Source organism: Cynocephalus volans, chromosome 1 (assembly GCF_027409185.1).
Source record: "Cynocephalus volans isolate mCynVol1 chromosome 1, mCynVol1.pri, whole genome shotgun sequence".
Lineage (NCBI taxonomy): Eukaryota > Metazoa > Chordata > Mammalia > Dermoptera > Cynocephalidae > Cynocephalus > Cynocephalus volans.
The window spans coordinates 297,888,778-297,912,503 of record NC_084460.1 but is presented as its reverse complement, the minus strand read 5'-3'; the positions used below and the strand labels follow the sequence as shown (position 1 = coordinate 297,912,503).

At 45.0% G+C, this 23,726-nt stretch overlaps 1 protein-coding gene across 11 annotated transcripts in view; it reads right to left on the bottom strand.

Annotated features, from left to right (window-relative positions):
- The window catches only part of AGAP1 (ArfGAP with GTPase domain, ankyrin repeat and PH domain 1), a 571,061-nt gene that overhangs the window by 120,117 nt on the left and 427,218 nt on the right, over window positions 1–23,726 (bottom strand). For 9 of the 11 annotated variants that reach the window (XM_063088245.1, XM_063088260.1, XM_063088271.1 and 6 more), the window contains one exon: window positions 18,353–18,514. The exons of the other annotated variants lie outside the window; for them this stretch is intronic. In XM_063088245.1, the coding sequence (XP_062944315.1) occupies window positions 18,353–18,514 (162 nt within the window). The remainder of the gene's footprint in view (window positions 1–18,352; window positions 18,515–23,726) is intronic. 11 annotated transcript variants of the gene reach the window in all.

Here is a 23,726-nt window from a genome sequence, read left to right as displayed (position 1 = left end):
GTGTTTAGTCACAGTGCCTGACATGTAGTAAGGGGTCAATAACTGGTTGTAATATTATTGCTAATAGATGGTCAACTCTGATTTTCTGTTTTATGATTGATTTTATATTTTAAAGAGAAATCACTAAATCTAAATTTTAGTTGAAAATATTTTACTTTCACAAAATTGAGAAAGAAAAAGATGAGTTTCAAGATGGCGGTGGCTGCGGCGGTTGGCGCGGAGTAGCTGAGGTGAAAAAGTCAGCCATTGGGCCTCAGGCAGCCGGGAAACTTGTAGACCTTCCTCTCGCCATCTCTTAAGGGAGGACTGCTGCTGCTGGCCGGTCGTGGGGGGTGACCGCCACTTTGCCCCCGGCAGGAGAGGCTGCCTCATTTACAGGCAACAGCTTTGAAGTGTGGAGCAGGAAAAGAACTGTTTCTTAGCTGCAAAAGCGAGTCTCGAAACAGGGAACACGGCGCCAGGGCTGCTGTGGATGCAGCCAGGATCCCGGAGGCCGGGGCCACGCTGAAGGCGGCCAGCTGCCCTATTCAGGATTCAAGATTTCAGGCCGGCATTAAAGAAGATTCCTGGGAGCGCCCAAGCCGCGCCGCGACTGAACAGCCTGAGGCGGCAGCGGCCGAGAACAGGGAAGGCGACAAACCAGAGGCAGAGAGTGAGCGCCCGACCTCACACAGCACTGTGAGTGACCCGTGGCCAAGCTCTGTTCGGGGGGCTGACGCCCTCCCGGCTCCCACCTGCATCACCAGGCCATTCACCGCCCCGGTGCTGCCTCCATTTTCCCAGGTGCTGGCAGCCCCGCCCGGCTCGACCATCACTGAGTCTTCCCACTTCCCTGGCCCAGCGAGGGGCGTTCCAGAGCCTGCGGGCCGGCCTCCCCTCCCACTCTCTCCGCGGTTCTCTGGCGGGGCTGGTGGCGGGGGGCGTCCCCGGCCAGTGTTGGGAGGGCAAGGAAGTACGGGCGGGACGACTCTCACTCCAGCACACCCTGGACTCTGGCCCCCGGTTAACTTCCTGTTACTGGGAGGCAGATACCATCTCTGCGGCCACCAGTTTGGAAAAAAGCCTAACGAATTTCTGGTTGGTAATAGTGTGGTAGGAGAGTTCCCAGGTCCGCTTGAACCTGCCAGAGAGCTGGCTGCAGGCAGGCACTAGATTCAGTCTATGCCGGGGGGGATACAAAGGTGAACAAGACCCGAGAAAGAGCTACACAGTGCTACAAAGGCACCCAGAGCGACCGGTCGTCTGTGCCTAGCAGAAACCTGGTAGACTTCCTGGACAAGGCGGTGCTGAGCAGGGTCTTGAAGGCCAGGCTGATAGACGAGGGGTGCAGAAGACACACCCCAGCCCAGCACAGTGTGCACAGAGTGGGGAGATGTGCGGCCAGGGAGGTGGAGACTCGACAGAAACCACACACCCGGTGGGGTTGCCACTGCACGATCTAACAGCCTGGGCCAGAGCACACGGAACAGGGAGAAGTCCTGCACAGGAAGTGAAAGCTCAACAGAGATCACACACCCTGTGGTACGTGATCCACCAGCCCAGCAGAGTCCAAGCTGACCAGAAAGGTGACTCCCCGGAGAAGCCCAAGACCCGAGGCAACCACACACACAAGGCACTAGAGGCCAACTGAGCAGTCACGGAGGGAGCCATACGAAATTGGCAACCACAGCAACATCCTAGTTAGTCATTAGTCTCAAACCGGTGGACTGTGAAACCCCCTGCCACAATGAATAAACACCAAAAAAAAGATACCAGAAATACAAAAAATCAAGAAAGTACACCACCAAAAGTTAATAAATCTCAAACTCTAGATCCTATAGAACAAGAAGCCCTTGAAATGACTGACAAGGAATTTCGAGTGATAATTCTAAGGAAACTGAATGAGACACAAGAAAACTCAGCTAGACATCATGATGAAATGCGGAAAAGTATACAGGATCTGAAAGAGGAAATGTACAAGGAAATCAATGTCCTGAAAAAAAATGTAGCAGAACTTGCTGAACTGAAGAAGTTATTCAGCGAAATAAAAAACACAATGGAGAGTTTAACCAGCAGGCTTGTCGAAGTTGAAGAGAGAACCTCTGAACTTGAAGATGGGCTGTTTGAAATAACACAAGCAGACAAAAAGAAAGAAAAAAGAATCAAGGACATTGAAGAAAATCTGAGAGAGATATCAGACAACCTTAAGCGATCAAATATCCGAGTCATGGGTATTCCAGAAGGGAAGGAAAATGGAGATTCCATAGAAAACATATTCAACAAAATAGTGGCAAAAAACTTCCCAGGTATAGGAAAAATCACAGATCTTCAGATCCAGGAAGCTCAACAATCTCCAAATGTATTCAACCCAAAAAGACCTTCTCCAAGACATGTCATAGTCAAATTGGCAAAACTCAGAGACAAAGAGAGAATCTTAAAAGCTGCAAGAGAGAAGCGTCAAATCACCTATAAGGGAGCCCCCATCAGGTTAACATCAGACTTTTCATCACCAACCCTAAAAGCTAGAAAGGAATGGGATGATATTTTCAAAATACTAAAAGACAAAGATTGCCAGCCAAGAATACTCTACCCTGCAAGGCTATCCTTCCGAAATGAGGGGCAAACAGTATATTTCTCAGACAAACAAAAACTGCGGGAGTTCACAAACACATGACCACCCTTACAAGAAATCCTCAAGGGAGTACTGGGTTTGGTTCCTGAAAAATAACTACCACTGCCATAAAAACCCAAGAAAAATCTAAACCCACTAGTATAATAAAAATGGCATTCATGAAGAGAAAACAAGCAAACAAAAACACTATCTACAACCTAAAGAACCAACAAACACAGAAACCAAACAGTAAATCAGAAAGCAAAGAACAAAAGACACCTAAGAAAACCAAACAACCAATAAAATGCTAGGAATAAATCAACACCTTTCAATAACAACTCTTAATGTAAAAGGCTTAAATTCCCCAATTAAAAGACACAGACTGGCTGACTGGATCAAAAAGCAGGACCCAACTATATGCTGCCTACAAGAGACCCACCTCACCCATAAAGATTCACACAGACTAAAAGTGAAAGGATGGAAAAATATTTACCATGCAAACAGAAAAGAAAAATGAGCTGGAGTAGCTATTCTTATATCTGACAAAATAGACTTTAAACTAAAAACCATAAAAAGAGACAATGAGGGACACTACTTAATGATAAAAGGACTGATGCATCAAGAACACATAACAATCATAAATATGTACGCACCCAATGTTGGAGCAGCCAGATTTATAAAACAAACTCTATTAGACCTAAAGAAGGAAATAGACACTAATACCATAATAGCAGGGGACCTGAACACCCCACTGTTAATATTAGACAGATCATCTAGGCAAAGAATCAGTAGAGAAACACAAGATCTAAACAAGACTCTAGACCAATTGGAATTGGCAGATATCTACAGAACATTCCAGCCAACAACCTCAGAATATTCATTCTTCTCATCAGCACATGGATCATTGTCCAGGATAGATCACATATTAGGTCACAAATCAAGTCTCAATAAATTCAAAAAAATTGGAATTATCCCATGTATTTTCTCAGACCACAATGGATTAAAACTAGAAATTAATAACAAACGAAACTCTGGAAACTATACAAACACATGGAAATTAAACAGCATTCTATTAAATGACATATGGGTCCAAGAAGAAATCAAGCAGGAAATCAAAAAATTTATTGAAACTAATGAAAACAATGATACATCATACCAAAACCTGTGGGATACTGCAAAAGCAGTATTGAGGGGAAAATTTATTGCATTAAACGCTCACTTCAGAAGAATAGAAAGATGGCAAGTGAACAACCTAACACTTCACCTTAAAGAACTAGAAAAACAAGAACAATCCAAACCTAAAGTTAGCAGACGGAAAGAAATCATTAAGATCAGAACAGAACTGAATGAAATTGAAAACCAAAAAACAATTCAAAAGATCAATGAATCAAAAAGTTGGTTTTTTTGAAAAGATAAATAAAATTGACAAACCATTAGCATGGCTAACAAAAAAAAGAAGAGAGAAGACTCAAATAACAAAAATTAGAAATGAAAAAGGCGATATTACAACTGATTCATCTGAAATACAAGGAATCATTCGAGACTACTATAAACAACTATACGCCAACAAATTTGAAAATCTGGAGGAAATGGATAAATTTCTGGACACACACAAGCTCCCAAAACTGAACCATGAAGACGTAGAAAATTTGAAGAGACCAATAACAATAAAGGAGATTGAAGCTGTTATCAGAAGGCTCCCAACAAAGAAAAGCCCAGGACCAGATGGATTCACTGCAGAATTTTACCAAACATTCAAAGAGGAATTGACACCGATTCTTTACAAACTATTCCAAAAGATTGAAATGGACGCAAATCTCCCAAACTCATTCTATGAAGAAAACATCATCCTGATACCAAAACCAGGTAAAGATATAACCAAAAAAGAAAACTACAGGCCGATATCCTTGATGAATATAGATGCAAAAATCCTCACTAAAATACTAGGAAACAGAATACAGCAACACATACGTAAAATTATTCATCACAATCAAGTGGGATTCATCCCAGGGATGCAAGGTTGGTTCAACATACGCAAATCAATAAATGTGATATACCATATTAATAAGCTCAAACACAAGGACCATATGATCATCTCTATAGATGCTGAAAAAGCATTTGATAAAGTTCAGCACTCATTCATGACAAAGACCCTCTATAAGTTAGGTATAGAGGGAAAGTATCTCAACATAATTAAAGCCATATATGCCAAACCCACTGCCAATATCATCCTGAATGGGCAAAAGCTGAAAGCTTTTCCTTTAAGAACAGGAACTAGACAAGGATGCCCACTCTCACCACTCCTATTCAACATAGTGTTGGAAGTACTAGCCAGAGCAATCAGAGAAGAGAAGGAAATAAAGGGCATCCAGATTGGAAAAGATGAAGTCAAACTGTCCCTGTTTGCAGATGACATGATCCTATATATCGAACAGCCTAAAACCTCTACAAAAAAACTGTTGGAATTGATAAATGATTTCAGCACAGTAGCAGGATACAAAATCAACACACAAAAATCAGTAGCATTTCTTTTCTCCAGTAGTGAACATGCAGAAGGAGAAATCAAGAAAGCCTGCCCATTTACAATAGCCACCAAAAAAACAAAATACTTAGGAATTGAGTTAACCAAGGAGGTGAAAAATCTCTATAATGAGAACTACAAACCACTGCTGAGAGAAATTAGAGAGGATACAAGAAGATGGAAAGATATCCCATGTTCTTGGATTGGAAGAATCAACATAGCGAAAATGTCCATACTACCCAAAGTGATATACAAATTCAATGCAATCCCCATCAAAATTCCAAAGACATTTTTCTCAGAAATGGAAAAAACTATCCAGACATTTATATGGAACAATAAAAGACCATGCATAGCCAAAGCAATGCTGAGTAAAAAAAAAATAAAGCTGGAGGCATAACACTACCTGACTTTAAGCTATACTACAAAGCTATAATAACCAAAACAGTATGGTACTGGCATAGAAACAGACACACTGACCAATGGAATAGAATAGAGAATCCAGAAATCAACCCACACACTTACTGCCATCTGATCTTTGACAAAGGCACCAAGCCTATTCACTGGGGAAGGGACTGCCTCTTCAGCAAGTGGTGCTGGGATAACTGGATATCGATATGCAGGAGAATGAAACTAGATCCATACCTCTCACCGTATACTAAAATCAACTCAAAATGGATTAAGGATTTAAATATACACCCTGAAACAATAAAACTTCTTAAAGAAAACATAGGAGAAACACTTCAGGAAATAGGACTGGGCACAGACTTCATGAATACGACCCCAAAAGCACGGGCAACCAAATGAAAAATAAACAAATGGGATTATATCAAACTAAAAAGCTTCTGCACAGCAAAAGAAACAATTAAAAGAGTTAAAAGACAACCAACAGAGTGGGAGAAAATATTTGCAAAATATACATCTGACAAAGGATTAATATCCAGAATATATAAGGAACTCAAACAACTGTACAAGAAGAAAACAAGCAACCCAATTAAAAAATGGGCAAAAGAGCTAAGTAGGCATTTCTCTAAGGAAGATATACAAATGGCCAACAGACATATGAAAAAATGCTCAACATCACTCAGCATCCGGGAAATGCAAATCAAAACCACATTGAGATACCATCTAACCCCAGTTAGGATGGCTAAAATCCAAAAGACTCTGAACGATAAATGCTGGCGAGGTTGCGGAGAAAAAGGAACTCTCATACATTGTTGGTGGGACTGCAAAATGGTGCAGCCTCTATGGAAAATGGTATGGAGGTTCCTCAAACAATTGCAGATAGATCTACCATACGACCCAGCTATCCCACTGTTGGGAATATACCCAGAGGAATGGAAATCATCAAGTCGAAGGTATACCTGTTCCCCAATATTCATCGCAGCACTCTTTACAATAGCCAAGAGTTGGAACCAGCCCAAATGCCCATCATCAGATGAGTGGATATGGAAAATGTGGTACATCTACACAATGGAATACTACTGAGCTATAAAAATGAATGAAATACTGCCATTTGCAACAACATGGATGGACCTTGAGAGAATTATATTAAGTGAAACAAGTCAGGCACAGAAAGAGAAATACCACATGTTCTCACTTATTGGTGGGAGCTAAAAGTTAATATATAAATTCACACACACACACACACACACACACACACACACACACACACACACACACAAACCGGGGGCGGGGGAAGAAGATATAACAACCACAATTACTTGAAGTTGATACGACAAGCAAACAGAAAGGACATTGTTGGGGGGGGGAGGGGAGGAGGGAGAAGGGAGGGAGGTTTTGGTGATGGGGAGCAATAATCAGCCACAATGTATATCGACAAAATAAAATTTAAAAAATAAATAAATAAATAAATAAATAAATAAATAAAATATTACCATGAAAAAAAAAATTGAGAAAGAAAAAAATAACCCTGTGTGTGTGTGTGTGTGTGCATGAGACATTAAGCTAGGAATTTTGGTAAGTTCTCTTAGGGCTGTTTTGGTAGCCATGCCTACAGCATACCGGGGATTCTGCAGAGAGCTACCTGAAGGGGAAAATTACTCCCACCTGCAGAAAGCAAGAAAGACCTAAATGAAAATCAAGTAACAGAACAAAGCTACCTATTTTTTTTTTTTTTTTTTTTTTAAATTAGTAACAGTCAGGAACCATTGGGGAAATGTTTGGTTCTCATCCCGTACATCAGCTCAGTGTCTGGACAGCCCATTCTCAGTATATTCACAAATATCTCACACTGATCACTTACTCTGGGGTGTCCAAATCCTTAGCCTTCCACAAAAAACATTAAAAAGAATTTTGAAATTTTCCTAATGATTCTGAGACAACCTAAAAGCCAAGAATCTGAATTAAGAGTATAACTTGAGGATGTAAAAACTTAGCTTCTAACAGTTTTCTCTTAAGACGATTTGCTTAACCACATGATCTTCCCAATGGGTGATATCATGCAATCATCCTGGTAGGAAAAAACCCATCCTTTCAAACATCCCTGGACTCTGAGCCCACCAATGGGAAGTAAACAACGGGGTAGACTATGAGGTAACTAACAATCCTTTTGGGCATAAGGCAGCAGAGTGAGCCCAAACCCAGCAAGGTCGACATTTGCTCCACAATCAAATAAGACGAGCCAGTCAACTGTGGGAAGGATCCATTACCTATTTTCCTGCAGATGAACATATCTTCAGATAATTAATGCTTTTTTGCCACGACGGAAACTAAGCGGCAGATCCTCTCAAAGCCTGGAGCCTCCCCTCGCTTAATCTGGGAGTCTGAACGAGGTGGCCACAGAATTGAACCTGTCCTCGAGCCCAACACATGCGCCCCATGGAAATGTGGTGATATATCTTAAATGTTATAAAACATATCATTAAATAGAAATTAGAGGGAAACAAGGGAAGCCTAAAAATTGACGAGGAGTTCAGATGCTCTAAATGGCTAATATGTCCATTTTTCACCTGAAGCCCTCTCCAAATGCAGTTTTGCTATTAAGCAAAACCCAAAGAAAGGTAATCAATTCCAACTAAAAAGCACTTATCCTAGGATGACGGTGCACGAGGCCCTTCAAACCCCTGGCTGCCTGCCAAAACCCAGACAACAGCCATCAATGTTTCTGACTATTTCAGGAGCACAGGGGCCATGCATAATTGACTAGAAGATGGGCTAAAACTGTGCCCAATCAGTGTGTGATCAAAAACGCGTGGAATATTCAGCGCCACTTGATTACACGGAGGTTCGTCCTTTCACTCTCCTCATGAAATCTCTTCAAGGTCCACAGTACTGTAATAAGATCATTACTGTCAAGCGGTACGAATCGCAGGCAATGAGTCTTGGGATAGGGAGTCATACTTCACAAGCTCCCCTGGTTTCTCTCCCTCTCTCTCTTTTTTTGTATTTTACTGCATGCAGAGGCAGCAAGGCGACGAGGTGGCAGATAATGATCACATCACTGTGTGGCAACTAGAAAGGCCCTTTTAAGAAAAGGCAGAGAGAAATCAGCTTAAGAGAAAACTAAAACATGTTCCCTTTGCTTTTTTCCCCCTTAAAAAAATTAAATAGAATTAAACTGTGTGCAGTGGGTGCTTTTCATGAACTCTGATACAATGTCATTGAATTTAACCATCTGATAGATTTTCATATTGCAGCAAAGCCTATTACCCCACAGACAGATGGCCGACTTTCTCCATGTCCCGCATACAGAAGCAGCCCTTGCTAAGTTGTGTGTGTGGGGGGGATGCCGCCTGCTGGAGTCCTCACCTGCTTGCCTCTTTCACTGGCCACGCACCCTGGCTAACACCTTGTGCTTACCGCATGTCTGAGATGACAAAGTGGTGGAGTTGAAAGGCAGGAGGGTATTAGCAAAGGCTACTAAATAAACACACGGAGTTTATTCCAAACCACGCCTTCGCCAAAGCACTAACAATACATCTCCATAAAACAAGAGTGGCCAGGAGCTGTGATGGGGCTGGGCAGCCAGGGAGGCAGCACAGGATTCAGATGAATGATGGGGGCTCAATCACTCACTCCCTGCCCACCGCCAAACCGCCCTTAGACACGCTCACTCACCTCATCCAAAAAAAGAGAAAAAGCAAAAGCATATCATCTTATGATGAACAAGAAAACTGAGTTCATGGCATCTGAGCTAAATGTCTACAAGTCCAAAAAAAAGATGTCTCCTTGTAACACAGAAGGGAGAGTGTCTGTTATCTAATCCTGCATTTCTAATTGCCTACAAAGTAGCAGAAATAGTACATTGTGTCTTTTATCTGAACATATGGGTGTGCACATACACACACACAAGAAAAAGAAATTTATTTGCTAAGAAGCATACCACAGTATCACGGCAGGGTCCTGGGAACAGAGGCCAGGATCAGAGCTAGGAACGGAACAATTGCTCCCGTGTTCTCAAGGCGAGGGTGGGGAGCAGTGGCCACGGCCCTCCTGAGCGGCCCTGGAACAGACCCACTCAGAAGGGAAGCACCTTTGGGAGCCACAGGGCTGAGAGCACATGCTTGGCTCGCTCTCTGAGCGTGCACACACCGTGGAACGGCCATGTGAGGACACAGCAAGGAGGAGGCCATCTGCAAGCCAGGAAGAGCGCCCTCGCTAGGAAGGGAGTTGGCGGCACCTTGATCTTGGACCTCCAGTCTCCAGACTGCAAAAAATAAATTTCTGCTGTTTACGCCACCCAGTCTGCAGTACTTTGATTTGGCATCCTGAGCTACAACAGAAGGCGTATGCAACTTTGTTCTGTCCTTTCCACTTGCCTGGTGTTGCATTTAGTCAACACCTCCTTTTGTTTTACATTTTTAGGAACAGGAACGAAGTCTCCACTGCATGTGAGATGAAACACTGCCTAGTTTCCTCATTGCCTAGGCTGGGAGGAAAGATGAAATGGATTCGGATAGGACATCTGGTCCCCGCCTCCTGCCACGGGCATCTTCACTTCCTGAAGCCCCAGCTGCATGCATGAGGATTACACACGTCGTCATGGCTTTCCTTTGAACATAACATTTCAATTTGCATCCCTGTACTTTTTGTGATAAAATGCATGCACCGGGGTAAAGTATAAAAAGCAGATGAGGAATGAGAGTAGTAATGAAGACAGAAATTGAACAGCACTGGCCACCAGAAGCAGCTCTGTCTCCTCTGGCTTCAGGATCTCGATCCGAGCTGGTCACGCTATCACTGAGTTAAGTGATATCCAAAGACCCTGAGAGCTCAAATATTTTGAAACCATCAAGAAAATGACTTTAAGACAGAGTCTGGATTCTCCTTAAAGTCAGCTCACTCGGTCTCTCAAGTGAGGCTGAATTCCCACCTCAGGACGCCCAGAGGAAATGCACTGTCCTCTGTCGATGGGCACTGGAGCCTGTGGGCAGCTCAAGCTGACCGAGCCTGCTGGCAGAAAAAGCATCTCTAGGTCTAGGGAAAGGAGAAGGCACTGAGGTCCTTCAGCATCTGCACTTTAGGAAGGAGCCCTGCAAGTATTTGCATTTTTCAAAGGCAAGTCTACTCTTCTGCACAGCAGGGGACCAGGAGCTCAACGTTTGTCCTGCTGCACCAGAAATCTCCTTGGGACCCCCAGGAGCTCCAACCACCTCAAAACAAGATTTATCTCATATTCACTTTTCAGATTTTTTTTTTCCCCTTGGAAGAGCAGATACTTCATTCTCTATGGAATGGGATGTGAAGGTCTGGCCCTTCTGCAGAGAAACCCCGAGAAGCTCTCCTAGGCAGCCAAGGTGTTCCGGGTGCCCTGTGCTCCAGCTTGTCACCGATCTTCTTCCTCCACTGGACTGTGTGCATCCTGAAAGCAGGAGCCGCCTCAGACACTTCTACACCCAGCACCAGGCACAGCACTTGGCATGCGGTAGGTGCTCAATGCACTTTCATGGACCTGAATCTAACCCCTTTAATTTGCGTGTACTTAAAAAAAAAGAAGTATCAAAAACCCTTCTCTTGTCCGTCAGTTTATCATAATGGGAATACTCTGTTCTGGCTCCCCCTGCTGTGACTGACTTATCTTTGTTTATTTCTGACCTGCCGACTTCCACAAAGGATCTGAGAGCACTTACAGCTTATGCGTGTTTGTGGCAGCCGGACTATACACTGCAGGTTGGCTTTTGAGTCAACTGTGCCCAATCCACAATGTCAATGTCTAGAGTAAACCCAGATCTACTCAATTTCAGCAAGTTCGTTCTCTTGGAAACTGCAGTTACAACCTGAGAACTCTGGAAAACTGATCTGTTTTGTGGGGAACAGACAAGTCCATCAGGATTTGTGGTATCTCCCATAACTGACACCTCAAGAGCATCAAACCCCAGCCAAGCCTCTGGACGCCCTTAGCAGAGTCAAAATTACTGCATTTTAGGTATATCTTCCAGGAAGATGTTCTGATTCTTGGTTTTTCACATCATTATAATTAACTGCTCAACTCAACTATTAAGATGCACTAACCAACTGTTCAATAATAAAGAAGTTTAATTATGAAGTCCTTATTGTATCAAAAATGACTGTTGACTACGGAATTCTTATGGTGATCATTATGGAGATTTCTTGTTCCCTTCCTTTCAGGGTAGATGCCAAAATTAAAACAAGAAGTGGACACAGGGAGCACGGTGGACTGTTCACAAAGACGAAAAAGAGGAAATCTAAAAGTGATGAATGACAGTCAATGCTTGCACAATCAGCTCTCATAAATCTTCCTTCCCCCTCCCCTCTAGCCACCTCCAAATAAAACAGAATTAAATGAGAGAGCCATTGCAGATAGGAAATGAACCTGGCAACGACAGCTCCTGGGCCCTGACATTGTGCTGGTCACACAGGCACCATCACACACGTGTTGATTGCACCCAAGGCGAGAGGAAAGGGGAGAACCTCACCATAAAAACACATGTAAGACCCTGTTATATTCTAAACAAAACAAACTCGCTGTCCCCCAGTCATGGTGTGCAACATCCCCAAATAACTTACTGACAGCACAAACTACAGCAGGGTCAACACAACTGGATTGTCACAGGCAATCCAAGAGCGTCCATGCACCAACAGATGGCTTTCTTGTAATAATTTGCATGCAGGAAGAAAAAACTGTGTACCGCTCGCGTATAATTCTTTATTTTCGCTCCAAAGTACTTTCCAAAACATCAACTAATTAATAAGAAAATGTCCTAAGGTAAAAGGTAACTGATCAGGAATAGCGACATCTGTTCCTTAGTATCTATAGGAAAACGAAACTCCATTCTGTGACTAATTCAATCACCACCACTGGTGTTTTAAGTTGTAAATAGACAACATTTAATGAAAAAGTGAGGCTTTCTGCAGAGTTTTATTAGGTAAGATAACCATTGTGTACTAAATCTTCAGAACATAAAACTAAGCTAACAGGTTAGCTTTCCCTAACTTGCACAACTCAGTGCATTTCTCTCCTTCTTCTAAATACCCATGCCTTTCTTAAAGATTCTGGCTGACATCCAAGATACAGCTTCCTGTGTATGTCTTCCCTTCATATTAAGGCTCTAAATTCCCTGGGGAGAGAGAACTGAGTTTTATTTCTCAGTATCTCCCATGGAGCCAAAAGCACAGTGCTTCACCTGTGGTGGTTGATTAATATTTGATGAAAGAATAAAATGACCCATAATTTTATGATCGCTTTTGAAAGAGCAAAGGAAAACTAAGCCTGGGGTGACCTTTGCAACTCTGGAGTTAAGAAAATTTGTCAACATCTCAGGGCCTCACCTCTGACTGCTCAGTGAGGTAGCTGTGATGGGCACTTTATTTTTCTACCATTACAGAGGTCCATTTGTGACTTCTCTCTCTCTCTCTGTCTGTCTCTCTCTCTCTCTCTCTCTATATATATATATGTGTACACATCCATCCAGGATCATCCACACAAATGGTTCAGAAAAGACCCAAAATGAACAGCCAAAGGAACACGATGAGAAGGATAAAACAGAATCCCTTCTGAGAACATTATAACAAAGCACTGTGAACCTAAGCGGGTGGGGGGACCAGGAATTCTGCATACCCTCTTGTATAATAAGATTGGGTAAATCGAGACTGCAGTTTTAAAGAAAGATCTTTGCTACACAACTTCTAGATGTTATGATCCATATAAAAGTCAGTGTCTTTACATGGAATCTGAGAAATATCAAGGAAGCTATTCAGTCTGCCCCACTCCTAGATTCAAAAGCCGCTCCACATACCTCAAAGACTTGCTTTTTGCCTGGTGGAAAGAATTTGAGGCAGAGAATCAAGAGACAGTTCTGTCACCTACCAGCAACCTGACCTTGGACAAGAAAGCCACTTAACCTCTCTCTACTTCAGCTTTTTCACTGGGGAAACAGGGAAATTAGCTCTTGATGCAAACTTGCATGAATGTTATAAAAGTAACAAGAACCATAAGATTTAGGGCCAAAGAATGGGAGTGCAGAGACCACTGCTTCATTTTAGCAATGACAGCCTCACTACTGGACCCTAGATAAGAAGATACCAAAAAAGAATAGCAATTCAAAGACAATGCCAAAAGAAGACAGGTCATTAAAGATCTGGAAAATCCTCACTGCCCAAGAGCTTTCCCATACCCTTCAACTTGGTTCAGGCCACGAATCCAGGGCCATGGTGTATTCATCCTTCCAGAGCCCAAATTCCTCTACAATGGCCCAACCTGTGCTGCACCTCACTGCAGGGCCCGGGGTCACTGCCTCTCAGGACAGCCCTGGCTCTGAGAGCTTTCCACTTAGTATCTGAACCAAAATCCATCTCCTTAAAGCTTCCACCCATCAGTCCCACTGAAGCCACCTGGACCATCCAGGGTGAGTCCACCATCCATGGACTGCCCATCAATTGATCACGTTAGCATGGCCCTCGTTCTTTGTCACAGCTCTTCTCCCTCCACTGAGGTTCCCTCCATGACTTCAATCCCATCCCCACCTTTCCTAGTCACATCCAAACTTACCTCTGCTGTTCTACAATCAACATAAGGCACAGCTCCTGGATTTGAATGATATATAACACTTTCATAAGCGTATTTTATAATTCTGACCAAATCAAATCCAATTTAAAATCAAGAATATCACAGACATTTTAATATCCAATGGTCTATTAAATAGGAATACAAGGGACACAGGTAGAAACAGGATAAAAAGCTTAATGCTCCCTTCACTTTTTTATGGTGAGGCTGCGGGATGCTAGTTTCTAAGAAGCCCTTTCTATCAAAGTTATACTCAATGGTAAAAATGTCTTACTTTTGATATTCTTAATTAACAGAACTTTAAAAATCTCTCTGTGTGTTTGAAAGAGAAAATAAAGTGAAAAATTCATTAAAGAGCTGGACTGCCAACCCTTATTTCTCCTTGGGATTTTGGCAACCAAATTACTGAAAAAATGATAACTTCTTGTCTGGTTTTCCTGGGTAAAAGCACCACAAAGTTGCATAATGTTACCAAAAGGGCCACAGTGTTTGAAAAACTCTCATATACTTAGAGATTGTACAGATGGTGAGAACAGAGCTAAACTTGAGGAGGCAGGGAGGTGGGGCGCCAAATGCCAGCGAAGGCAGAGCTGGGGAACTGCATGGGGTCCTCGCAGGCTGGCACCATGGTGCCCCTCAGCTGCCCAAGGTCACAGGCATGCGGAGGCAAGACATACATCTGCCTTCCTAAGACACCTGTGCATAAAGTGACATATGATGTCACAATCAGAAAGTGAGAGTTCAGCTCTTAGCTGTAGCCTCACACTTCTTTCAAAGCTTAAAGAGGGTTAGGTTTTTACTTTCATGTTTTATGACTCTAGGTGATACTAATAGTTACTGGCTTCATCATGCAAGTGTCTTCTCTATTAATCAGATATGAGTCAGTCGAGTTACCACGTCAGAAACCAAAATATATAAGACAAGGAACTCTTCAGTCATAGTCTCTGCTTCTATAATTCAATAGATTGATTGAATTATTTTTTAATTATATACTTCATAAACATAAGAACATGACTGTTCTCCTTAGGTTATAGCCCCCTCTGCCATCCAGTCTAGATTTAGTCACCATTCTTCAGCAGAAAAGAACTGCTGTGGTGGAGAACAGTGAGCGTGGGACAGTGACACACTTTGGGGAAGGCTGCCCTTATGTCCACCGGCCACATGAAGAGCCCCAACACAAATACTGACAACACATGCTTCCAGCCTTTGCTTGTTGAATGAGCATGCCACAGAGTTGAGAAACAGCTGCAATGGGTGGGGAATGGCACCGAGGGCCACATGGGAAACTCAGGCCAGGCCTCGGGGACGACGGAGGACAGCACACACCCTAGCCCTCGAGAGGCTTCTGGTCATTGCACTTGTGGAAGATGAGCAGCAGTCAGTGGTGCCAACTGCCCCAGAGATTTGCGAGGGCACTGCAGCAGGCATTGGCATTGTATGGTTCCCTGGTTCCGTCCACCCAGTCCTGTCTCTGCTCTGGGGCACACTTGCCTGGCCGGCATCAGCAGGTGCTCGCCATGGGCTTCTGGTTGGATTGGACAGGGAGGGGGCAGCAGAAGACCACAGGATGGGAGAAGAGTAAGGTCTGGGTGCTCCCTGGACGTGTCTCTCTGTTGAAGGCCCCAGCTCCTAGATGGAGATAGCTCCCCTCTCCTCACCCTGCCGTACCCCTGGGTTCTGCCCCAGATCTGTCATTCCTCCTGCACCTCCCCAGTTCCCGCAGTCACTCCCCTCAGTGGCCCGGCCTGAGGGCGCCATCTGTTTCCCCCTGACCAAATTAGCTGATTTCTGGTGGGATTTTATTTTTCTTACATTCTAAGGAGATTTGAACCTAGCCATTTGTTCCAATAGGGTATGTCAAAACCATGAGATTCACGTACCTTACAGACATCTTCTTTAGAACTTTCTTTACCTGAAACCATGACGTTTCAGCACTAGGTCAAGCAGTAGAGAATATGCTGGTAGTAACCAGTCAGTACCTCGCAGGAAAGAGGAACGTTTTCCTATAATCAAACAGTATCCTCAAAAAATAAAATATATTCAACTAGCTATTCAAGAACAGAATGCCTAATTTGGAAGGTTTACCCAATGTACTTTGAGGAATTAATAGTTATTAAGACTATTAAAAATATCATATACCATTGAATCTAAAATTACTTCAATGGTAGGATGCATTCTGACTTTAGAGATGTTAAAACACAAGGAAAAAATTTGCCTTAGAAATAATGAAATACAGAGTGTCTCACAAAAATGACTCATTTATAGTCCGAAAGCTAACTTTTCCTAGGGAAAAATGACGCTTTTTCTTCCAATACTCATTGTTCACTTTCTACGGGAAAGATGTCATCGTCACTGATGTTACAGAGACCAGGCTCTCTCAGCCAGAAAGTGAGGGCAGGTCCCCTCAGGTCTTCCGCCTTGAACTTCTGAACACACGCTGTCCACTTAGCCACGCTTGAGGCGCTGTTGTGACTTTGTAATGTGGGTGTTTCTACGGTGCCTGAAGTCTGCCCTTCTGCTTGTGTCACCACCTTGGCAATAAGGGTGACATCATCCTTTAATGAAAGGGGCCCATGGCTGTTGCTGGGACGATCCTCTCTGTCAGCCTGGCTGTGCGCTGCCACAAGGAGCACCCCATGCAATACTTTCGCTCAGGATTGGACTCGAAACCCCTCGGGCGTCCAGCATGCTCAGGGCACGTCTCAAGCTTCCTTCCAGCTCACTGCTGGCTGACTGGATGCTGGTTTGCACCAGCTGCCCAGTTAAACATGCAAATGCTACTAACTTCTGGGAGGCTCTCCCCTGTTCACAGAGTCTATGCAGCAGTCCAAAGGTGGGTGGGATAATTAAAATACACGTAAGCAGCTACAGGTGGACTTGATCATCAGTTTCTACCAGGTTGTGCTTTTGAAAAAAAGTCACAGACATCAGCTGGGAACACATGGCACACACAACATCACTCTGTGAAAACAGGCACTTGGCCTTTCTCTAAAGGAAATCTTACCCCTGACCCCCCAACCCCCGTGAGTGTAGCCTGGAGGTAAGGAGGGCACGTGGTGCCCACCTGCTGAGGCCAGGCTCCTTCCTGATTTACCCCAAGCTCCTTGCTGGGTGGGGTGAGGCCTCATGTGCATGGGGGATGGGGGTGTGGGGGGTTTGGCAGAACAGTGTTTCAGGGGTCTCATCTGTGGTCAGCATTTGTGGCTGAATCCTTCCTCAGTGGGAGGGTCAGTGGCACCTGGGTGCTCTGTCCCATGGTCATTATTTCTACCACCACTGACATAACGGAATCATCCATCACATGACAAAATCAGTTTCTATTGGCTAAACGTGTCAGCAGGAAGCTAATGGGAGGCAAACGGGAAGGAGCGTGGTAAGAAAGCCTTCCAGATACTCTGACGAGCCCGGCGAGTGACTCGAGGCTCCCAACCCCAGCCCCTCCTGACACAGCAAACCACGCTGCCCACCTCATGTCAGCATATCGCACTCTGCCCCGTCCTTGCATTTACTAGTGCCGGTCTCACAAACCACAATTCTGTTATGACAACAGTGTTTTGAAATTTTAATTTTCCTTCCAAGTATTTCTTCATCTTGTTTATTACCCCGCATTCATTTTTACCTCTCACAGTGTGGGGGGTATGTGTGTGTACAGGCGCATATCGCCACCTGCATCTGTGGAGTAAGAAACGTACACTCATCTGAAGGAGCCACTTTACAGAGATCATATCTGGCCATCACTCAGAATAAAAATTAAGGACTTGAGTCAAAAGAGAATCAAGACAAACTATGACAACTGGAATATTACTAGAGCCGACAAAACAGAAAGAGCTAATGGACACCGACGGAAGAGGCGTTCAGCATGACATGTTGCTAAATACCAGAACGGAGGCAGCTGTCTTCCTAGAATTAAGACTAACCAGTATCACAGAGGCTCAGGGGCAGTGACGATGGTCCTTATCAGAGTAACACGACACGCCCACAGAACCTGACCAGGCATCTGATGGGGAAGCCAGCAGGACCACCCACCACTGACAACTGCCAGAGGTCGGAGAAGAGATTTGGTTGGGTAATTTGAGAATCAGCCAGTGATGAGAAGGTCCCAGGGGCCCTCCAGTGCCACCTTGCACAGAAAGCACATGCAGTGGCCTGCATGGCTGTGCATCTGTGGTTCTATGGGTATCTGATTTTATAAAAGTGAAAAATAAAAATGAATTTCAGAAATGCAGACTCTCACCCTGGGAGTCCCGGGAAACCTTACCTTCGGCAGTGCCCGAGGGCCCGTCGGCTTTGAAGTTGCTGGTACTTTTCTTCCTCCGGTGCTTCTTTCTGTTGGCGTGAGGGGAGGGGGGCGGGTCGAGCTTGGGGCTGGTGGTGCTGGAGATGCTGGGGCTGGAGCACACGGAGTCGCCCAGCCCCGTGTCTGCCACCGGACCGGAAAAGGCAAAAGAACGCACAGGATCAGCACTTAGAAAGCAGACCTCGCAAAACACCAAAGCAATGTTCCTGCAGTAGCACATGAGGCCCTGCAAGTGACAGCTCCCATGAGACGGCAGGACTGGAGGCTCTGAGCCTCCAGTGTGGAAAGACCAGGCTGCCCTTGCTCAGATGTGCCACCTACCACTCAAAAGCAGCCACTTACTTCTACATCACCTTTATGCTATGGAGAATGCAAAAATTCTCTACTTTGCATGGCAGGAGTTCTGGAAAAGGACAGTGGTGAGTTTATGCTTTTTAGTTGTTTATTTTTCTCTTCCCATAATTACGTTGATATGTCAGGAATGAAATAAAGACACTTAAGAATACATATGGACTTGTCCTTAAATGGGTCTGCTTCTGTGTGTGTGCACAGGATAAAGTATTCCCAATTATCTGTCCCCCAAGATTACATGTCTGTGGCTTTGCTACATTTTATTAGCGGTGAACAATGATATGCCCTCTCTCTCTCTCTCTCTCTCACCAAAGTCCAGCAATAGTGTTTAGAAGTTGATATAGCAGACCTGCCCATTTTCGATTCACTAAAGCTGCTTATAAAAGTTTTAAAGCCAATGCACAAATGTCATAATTCACTGTAAGTGAAACTCTCGATTCATTATGTCTATTTTTCATCAGAGAAAGCACAAGTGGTGCTAAATGACCAGGAATGAACAGATAACGCAACCAGAACAGGAAAGAACACTGAAAACGCAGTGAAGGAACAGGAGGCATGCACCTCCCAGGTCTTCAGGATTCCTTAGTTCAGGATTCGGCATCTTTGTGACAAAAGACAGCTCTGTGCAATGTACTGCATTCATTCCCCTGATGTTTCCAAGCACCTACTGTGGGCCAGCCGCTTTTCCAGATGTTTGGCATCGTCTCTGATGGAGAAGAACAGGTGCCCGCCAGAGTGGCACAGCTGGCCCAGAGCCTAGACCGCGTGAGAAGGTGGGGGGTGTGAGAAACAGAGAGGAGGTGTGGGAAGGTCGGAGGGGGTGACAGAGATGGGAAGGGGGTGTTTTAAGTAAGGTGGTTGGGGCAGGTCTCGCTGAGAAGGTGACATGTGAGCCAAGACTTGAAGATAGCAAAGGAGTAGGAAGGTGGTGACTGGGGTGGGGGAACAGCCAGAGTCTGGCCCTAAGTGGCGAGCATGTCTGCTGTGTTTCAGAAACAGAGAAGGCCAGAGGGGCTGGGCCAGGCTGGGGGAGAGGCCTGTAGGAGGTGGCTTCAGAGAGAGGACGGGGACCATGCTGCAGGGAGCTCATAGGCCACTGTGTGGACCCTGGCTTGTACTCTGAAGGAAACCAGGAGCCACCATAGGGTTCTGAGCAGAAGGGTGACATGATTTCAAATATAAAGATACTTGAAATCAAACTGAATTTAAAATATTCTTATTTTGTAAAGTTCTAGAAAATTTTATCATATATTGAGAAATGTAAAAGTATTATAACTTAAGGATCTAAAAAATATTTATGGTTCCAAGAACATCCCAGGATGCGACTTCCTGAGACCAGAGATGTCCTGTCTACCTCTGCATGACCATCAACAAACAAACAAGGCCAACCTTGTTTCCATGTGCCCATCACACGTGGAGGAAGGGAAGGAAAGCATCAGGTAGCCCCTCCTGGGAAGGGTGTGAAGAGCCACCCCATAGCTCCTTCAGGACAGCCTGGTGGCACCTGATGGCATGAAACCTGAGACCAGGTCCACCAGGTGCCTTCTTGCTCACGAAATGCTAAAGTGCTGTTAACCATTTTAAAGAGTTGCAGGAACTGGGACAGTCTGGTGCCTCGGCGACTTTCCTTCTACAGATAGAATCTGCTTCATATACACACACATCTTGTCCCTCAAAGTGCCCATCCAGATGGGTTACTGTCCTCCTGTGACAGGACGGGAGGTAACGTCAACAGCGGGATTTGTCCGTGAGCATCCCCGGTGGCTCCATCGAGATTCACCACAACTGTTCCTCTGATGTCCCCTCCACTGCCAAAGGAAAAGCCTCCTCTCTCTTCCTAAAGTAACCTTCCAGCCTGTCTGTCCCCACTTTTCGTCCTTGGCTATCCTGACCAGTTCACTTCCACTCCACTCCCCCCACCTTCTCCAATGGCTTCCTTCGTCCTTAAGGCTCCCAAGATCGTTCACATTCATTCCTTCCCTCCACTCCCCACACCCTCTCTTTAGCCCCATTATTCCTTAAGTGACAATCTTAATAGCAAGAACGTATACAGAAGTCACTACCAGTCAGGTCCTGTTCTAAACTCCTTATGTATACTAACTTACTCAATTCTCCAAATAACCCATTGAATACGTGCTGGTATTATCACCTCCATCTTGCAGATAAAGAAACTGAGGCACGGAGGGAGGTTAAATAACTCACCATAGTCACAAAGCTAGAGTCCAGCTCCGGAGTCTGCTGAACACCACTACAGACTTCTGCAGACCAGGAGGCTATCCGGACAGGTGGCTTAAATCCTTTTCTTCCTGACTCCTTCAAACCTGGCTTCCCTCATCACTGCTTTACTGTAACTTCCTCTGTGCCACAGCCAAAGCCCTTCTGATCCTTCCTTTCCCTAATCTCCTAGTTGTACTGACCCAAAGGCACCGTCATTTCTGGACTCTTCTCCCCTGTGTCCGGAGGGACGTTCTGATGGACATGACGCCAAGGCTGGTCGGTCCCCAGTCTTGCCTCTCATCTGGCCTGTGAGCATCCTTGTGTGGCTCCAGCAATGTCTGCTCCAACTCTCTTCCCCACAGCTGGCTCCTGAGGGGACATCTCTCACTGACCTTTCTACTCACGTGCAACTTTCTTCTGCCACCTCGAGCTCTATCCCTTGAAATTGACACCTTGCACTTTTGCCTGATTCCCGGCTTTCCATGCCAGATAGCTGGCAAGTCTCCCTGATACCTGTACCCAAGGTGCAGCAAGCAGTTCTGAGCCCCTCTTAGCTTGCAATGTGGCTTTGTGGCTGGGGCGGGCTGGGGACCCCAAGTTCAACCGGTCACCATTTCTTCCTTTACATGGCCTCTCCACTTGCCGCCTGCTCTCCAGTTAAGCCACACTCGCCCTTGGTCCAGTTTTTACCCCCCAGACCTGGATTGTGCAGCCAATTCTAGCAGGTCTCTCTTCTTCCTGCTTTTCACCTGTTAAGTTCTCCCAGAGTTTTACGACACCAATCTTTCTAAAGCAGTGGTTCTTATACAGGTATTTTTAGAATACTAGATCTCACTGAATTTCAGATGAGAGTGATAGATATCTGGGAAGCGGGGAGGGGGAAGAAGGCTACACTAGTTAATTTCTGTATAATTTCACAGTGTTCAGAAGCTACATTATGTTCCTGGGAAGGGACAGATCTACAGACCCCAAGATGATTACCTGATACTACAGCAACCCTTCTACATGTTACTCAATGCTCAAACCCTATAGCGAATATTTTTGCTCCTTTCAACTATTTCTGCCCAGTTTCAAAGTCTTCACCCTCTGACCCCATCCTCTCTATTAAGTGTGAAGAACCCTCCCTGTGCCAGGGATGGAGACAGGCCAAGGGAAAGCAATCATGACCCTGGTTGTGCCTGTCCTAGAGAGCTCAACTCCAACTGTGGAGGCAGATGAGCAGGACAGGCAAACAGAACTGCCCTCTGTTGCAGTGGGGCTGCTCTTCTCTTACTCTGTCCACTCTGTCCCAAGCGTGTCCTCTCAATCCCATAGTCCGTGTTCATTCCCAACCGTGCACCTTTCCTTGTCTCACTCCACATCTGGGCTGCTCTCTCCCAAACTAGTCGTTCTCACCTCTGAACTCCTACTGACCCTACAAATGGGACTTTCTGTACTCAGCTGTCATTTACCTAAATCTAACTAGCACGGCTCTTCCCCAAGGCAACTAAAGGTGCTCATTTTCCCCTGTAGCGAACTGTGCAATGCTGAGCACACAGCAGGCACATCATAAAGTAAACTCCCTTCCGTTACCCAGTGGATTTTTTTTTATTATTACTAGCGTGCACCAACATTTCTTTTTGAAGACACTTAGACCACATAGCTAGGCTATACAGTCCACATGACAGGCTTCCATATACGTGTGGTATCTATTTCTTGGCTTTCGATTCTATTCTATTTCTCTTTTTGTCTGTCTGTGTTCTAATAGCGCACGGCCTTAACTACCACAGCTTTCTACGCCTAGACTCTATTATTCTTCACAATCACCTGAGCCATCCATGGCTGTTCTGAACATGCAACTCTGTACGTCCATCCAAGTCAATGAAAGGGATTCTGAAAACAATGGCATCGAGCTAGAGCCTCACACATTCACACGCAACAACTCAAACCTGGAAGCTTCTATCCTACCTGGGGTTGACCTTAAACTCCATGGTACATGGCTCGGAATTCACCTTTCTGGAAATCAAGATGACATAGATGTGTTCCTAGGCATCTCCCTTCCTTAGAAAGGACAACTTTTACCAAAATAATTGGCAGGGACATGGGAATCTCATTTCCAAGTTTTCCCAGTATCTTGGAGTATTTGTAATTCAGGGAGAAATTCCTGACTCACTTGGAGGAAGTAGCTAAGGGGCAATCTTGAGAAGGAGACCGAACCTGGAAGTGATGTCACCCATCTTCCCCTAAGGGACCATCAGAGCCGATGCCATCAGCACTTCCTTCATATCCTTGTTTTTCCTGGGCATCCCTCAACACCAGGACTGCTATTCCCATCCCCAACCAGGAACATCTGGCAACGACTGGAGACATTTTTGGTTATCAAGCTTCGTGGGGTGGTGGCATCAACTGACAGAAGCCAGAGATGCTGAAAAATGTCCTACAATGCACAGGATGGCCTCCACCACAAAGAAATGTCCGGCCTAAAGTGACTAGTGAGAAACTCTGCAGAATTCTAACCTGATGTAGTCCTCAGCCTCTCCCATTCTTCCTTTGCAATTGTGGCCTGTCAGTGCAAACCCCTTATACTGGGAACCTCTTCTTGAAAGGCGTGATTCACCTTGCACTAATTGAAACCTGGTGCTCCCCAGGGGACATGCCTCCGAGTGACGGCACTAAGAGTCCACCCCTGCATACCGCAGAGCTCAGTGTCCTCCTTGCCCCTGGCCCCAGCCCTCTGCAGTTTCCACTGCTGGACTATCCCACCCCTCCCCACTGACCCCAGGCCATG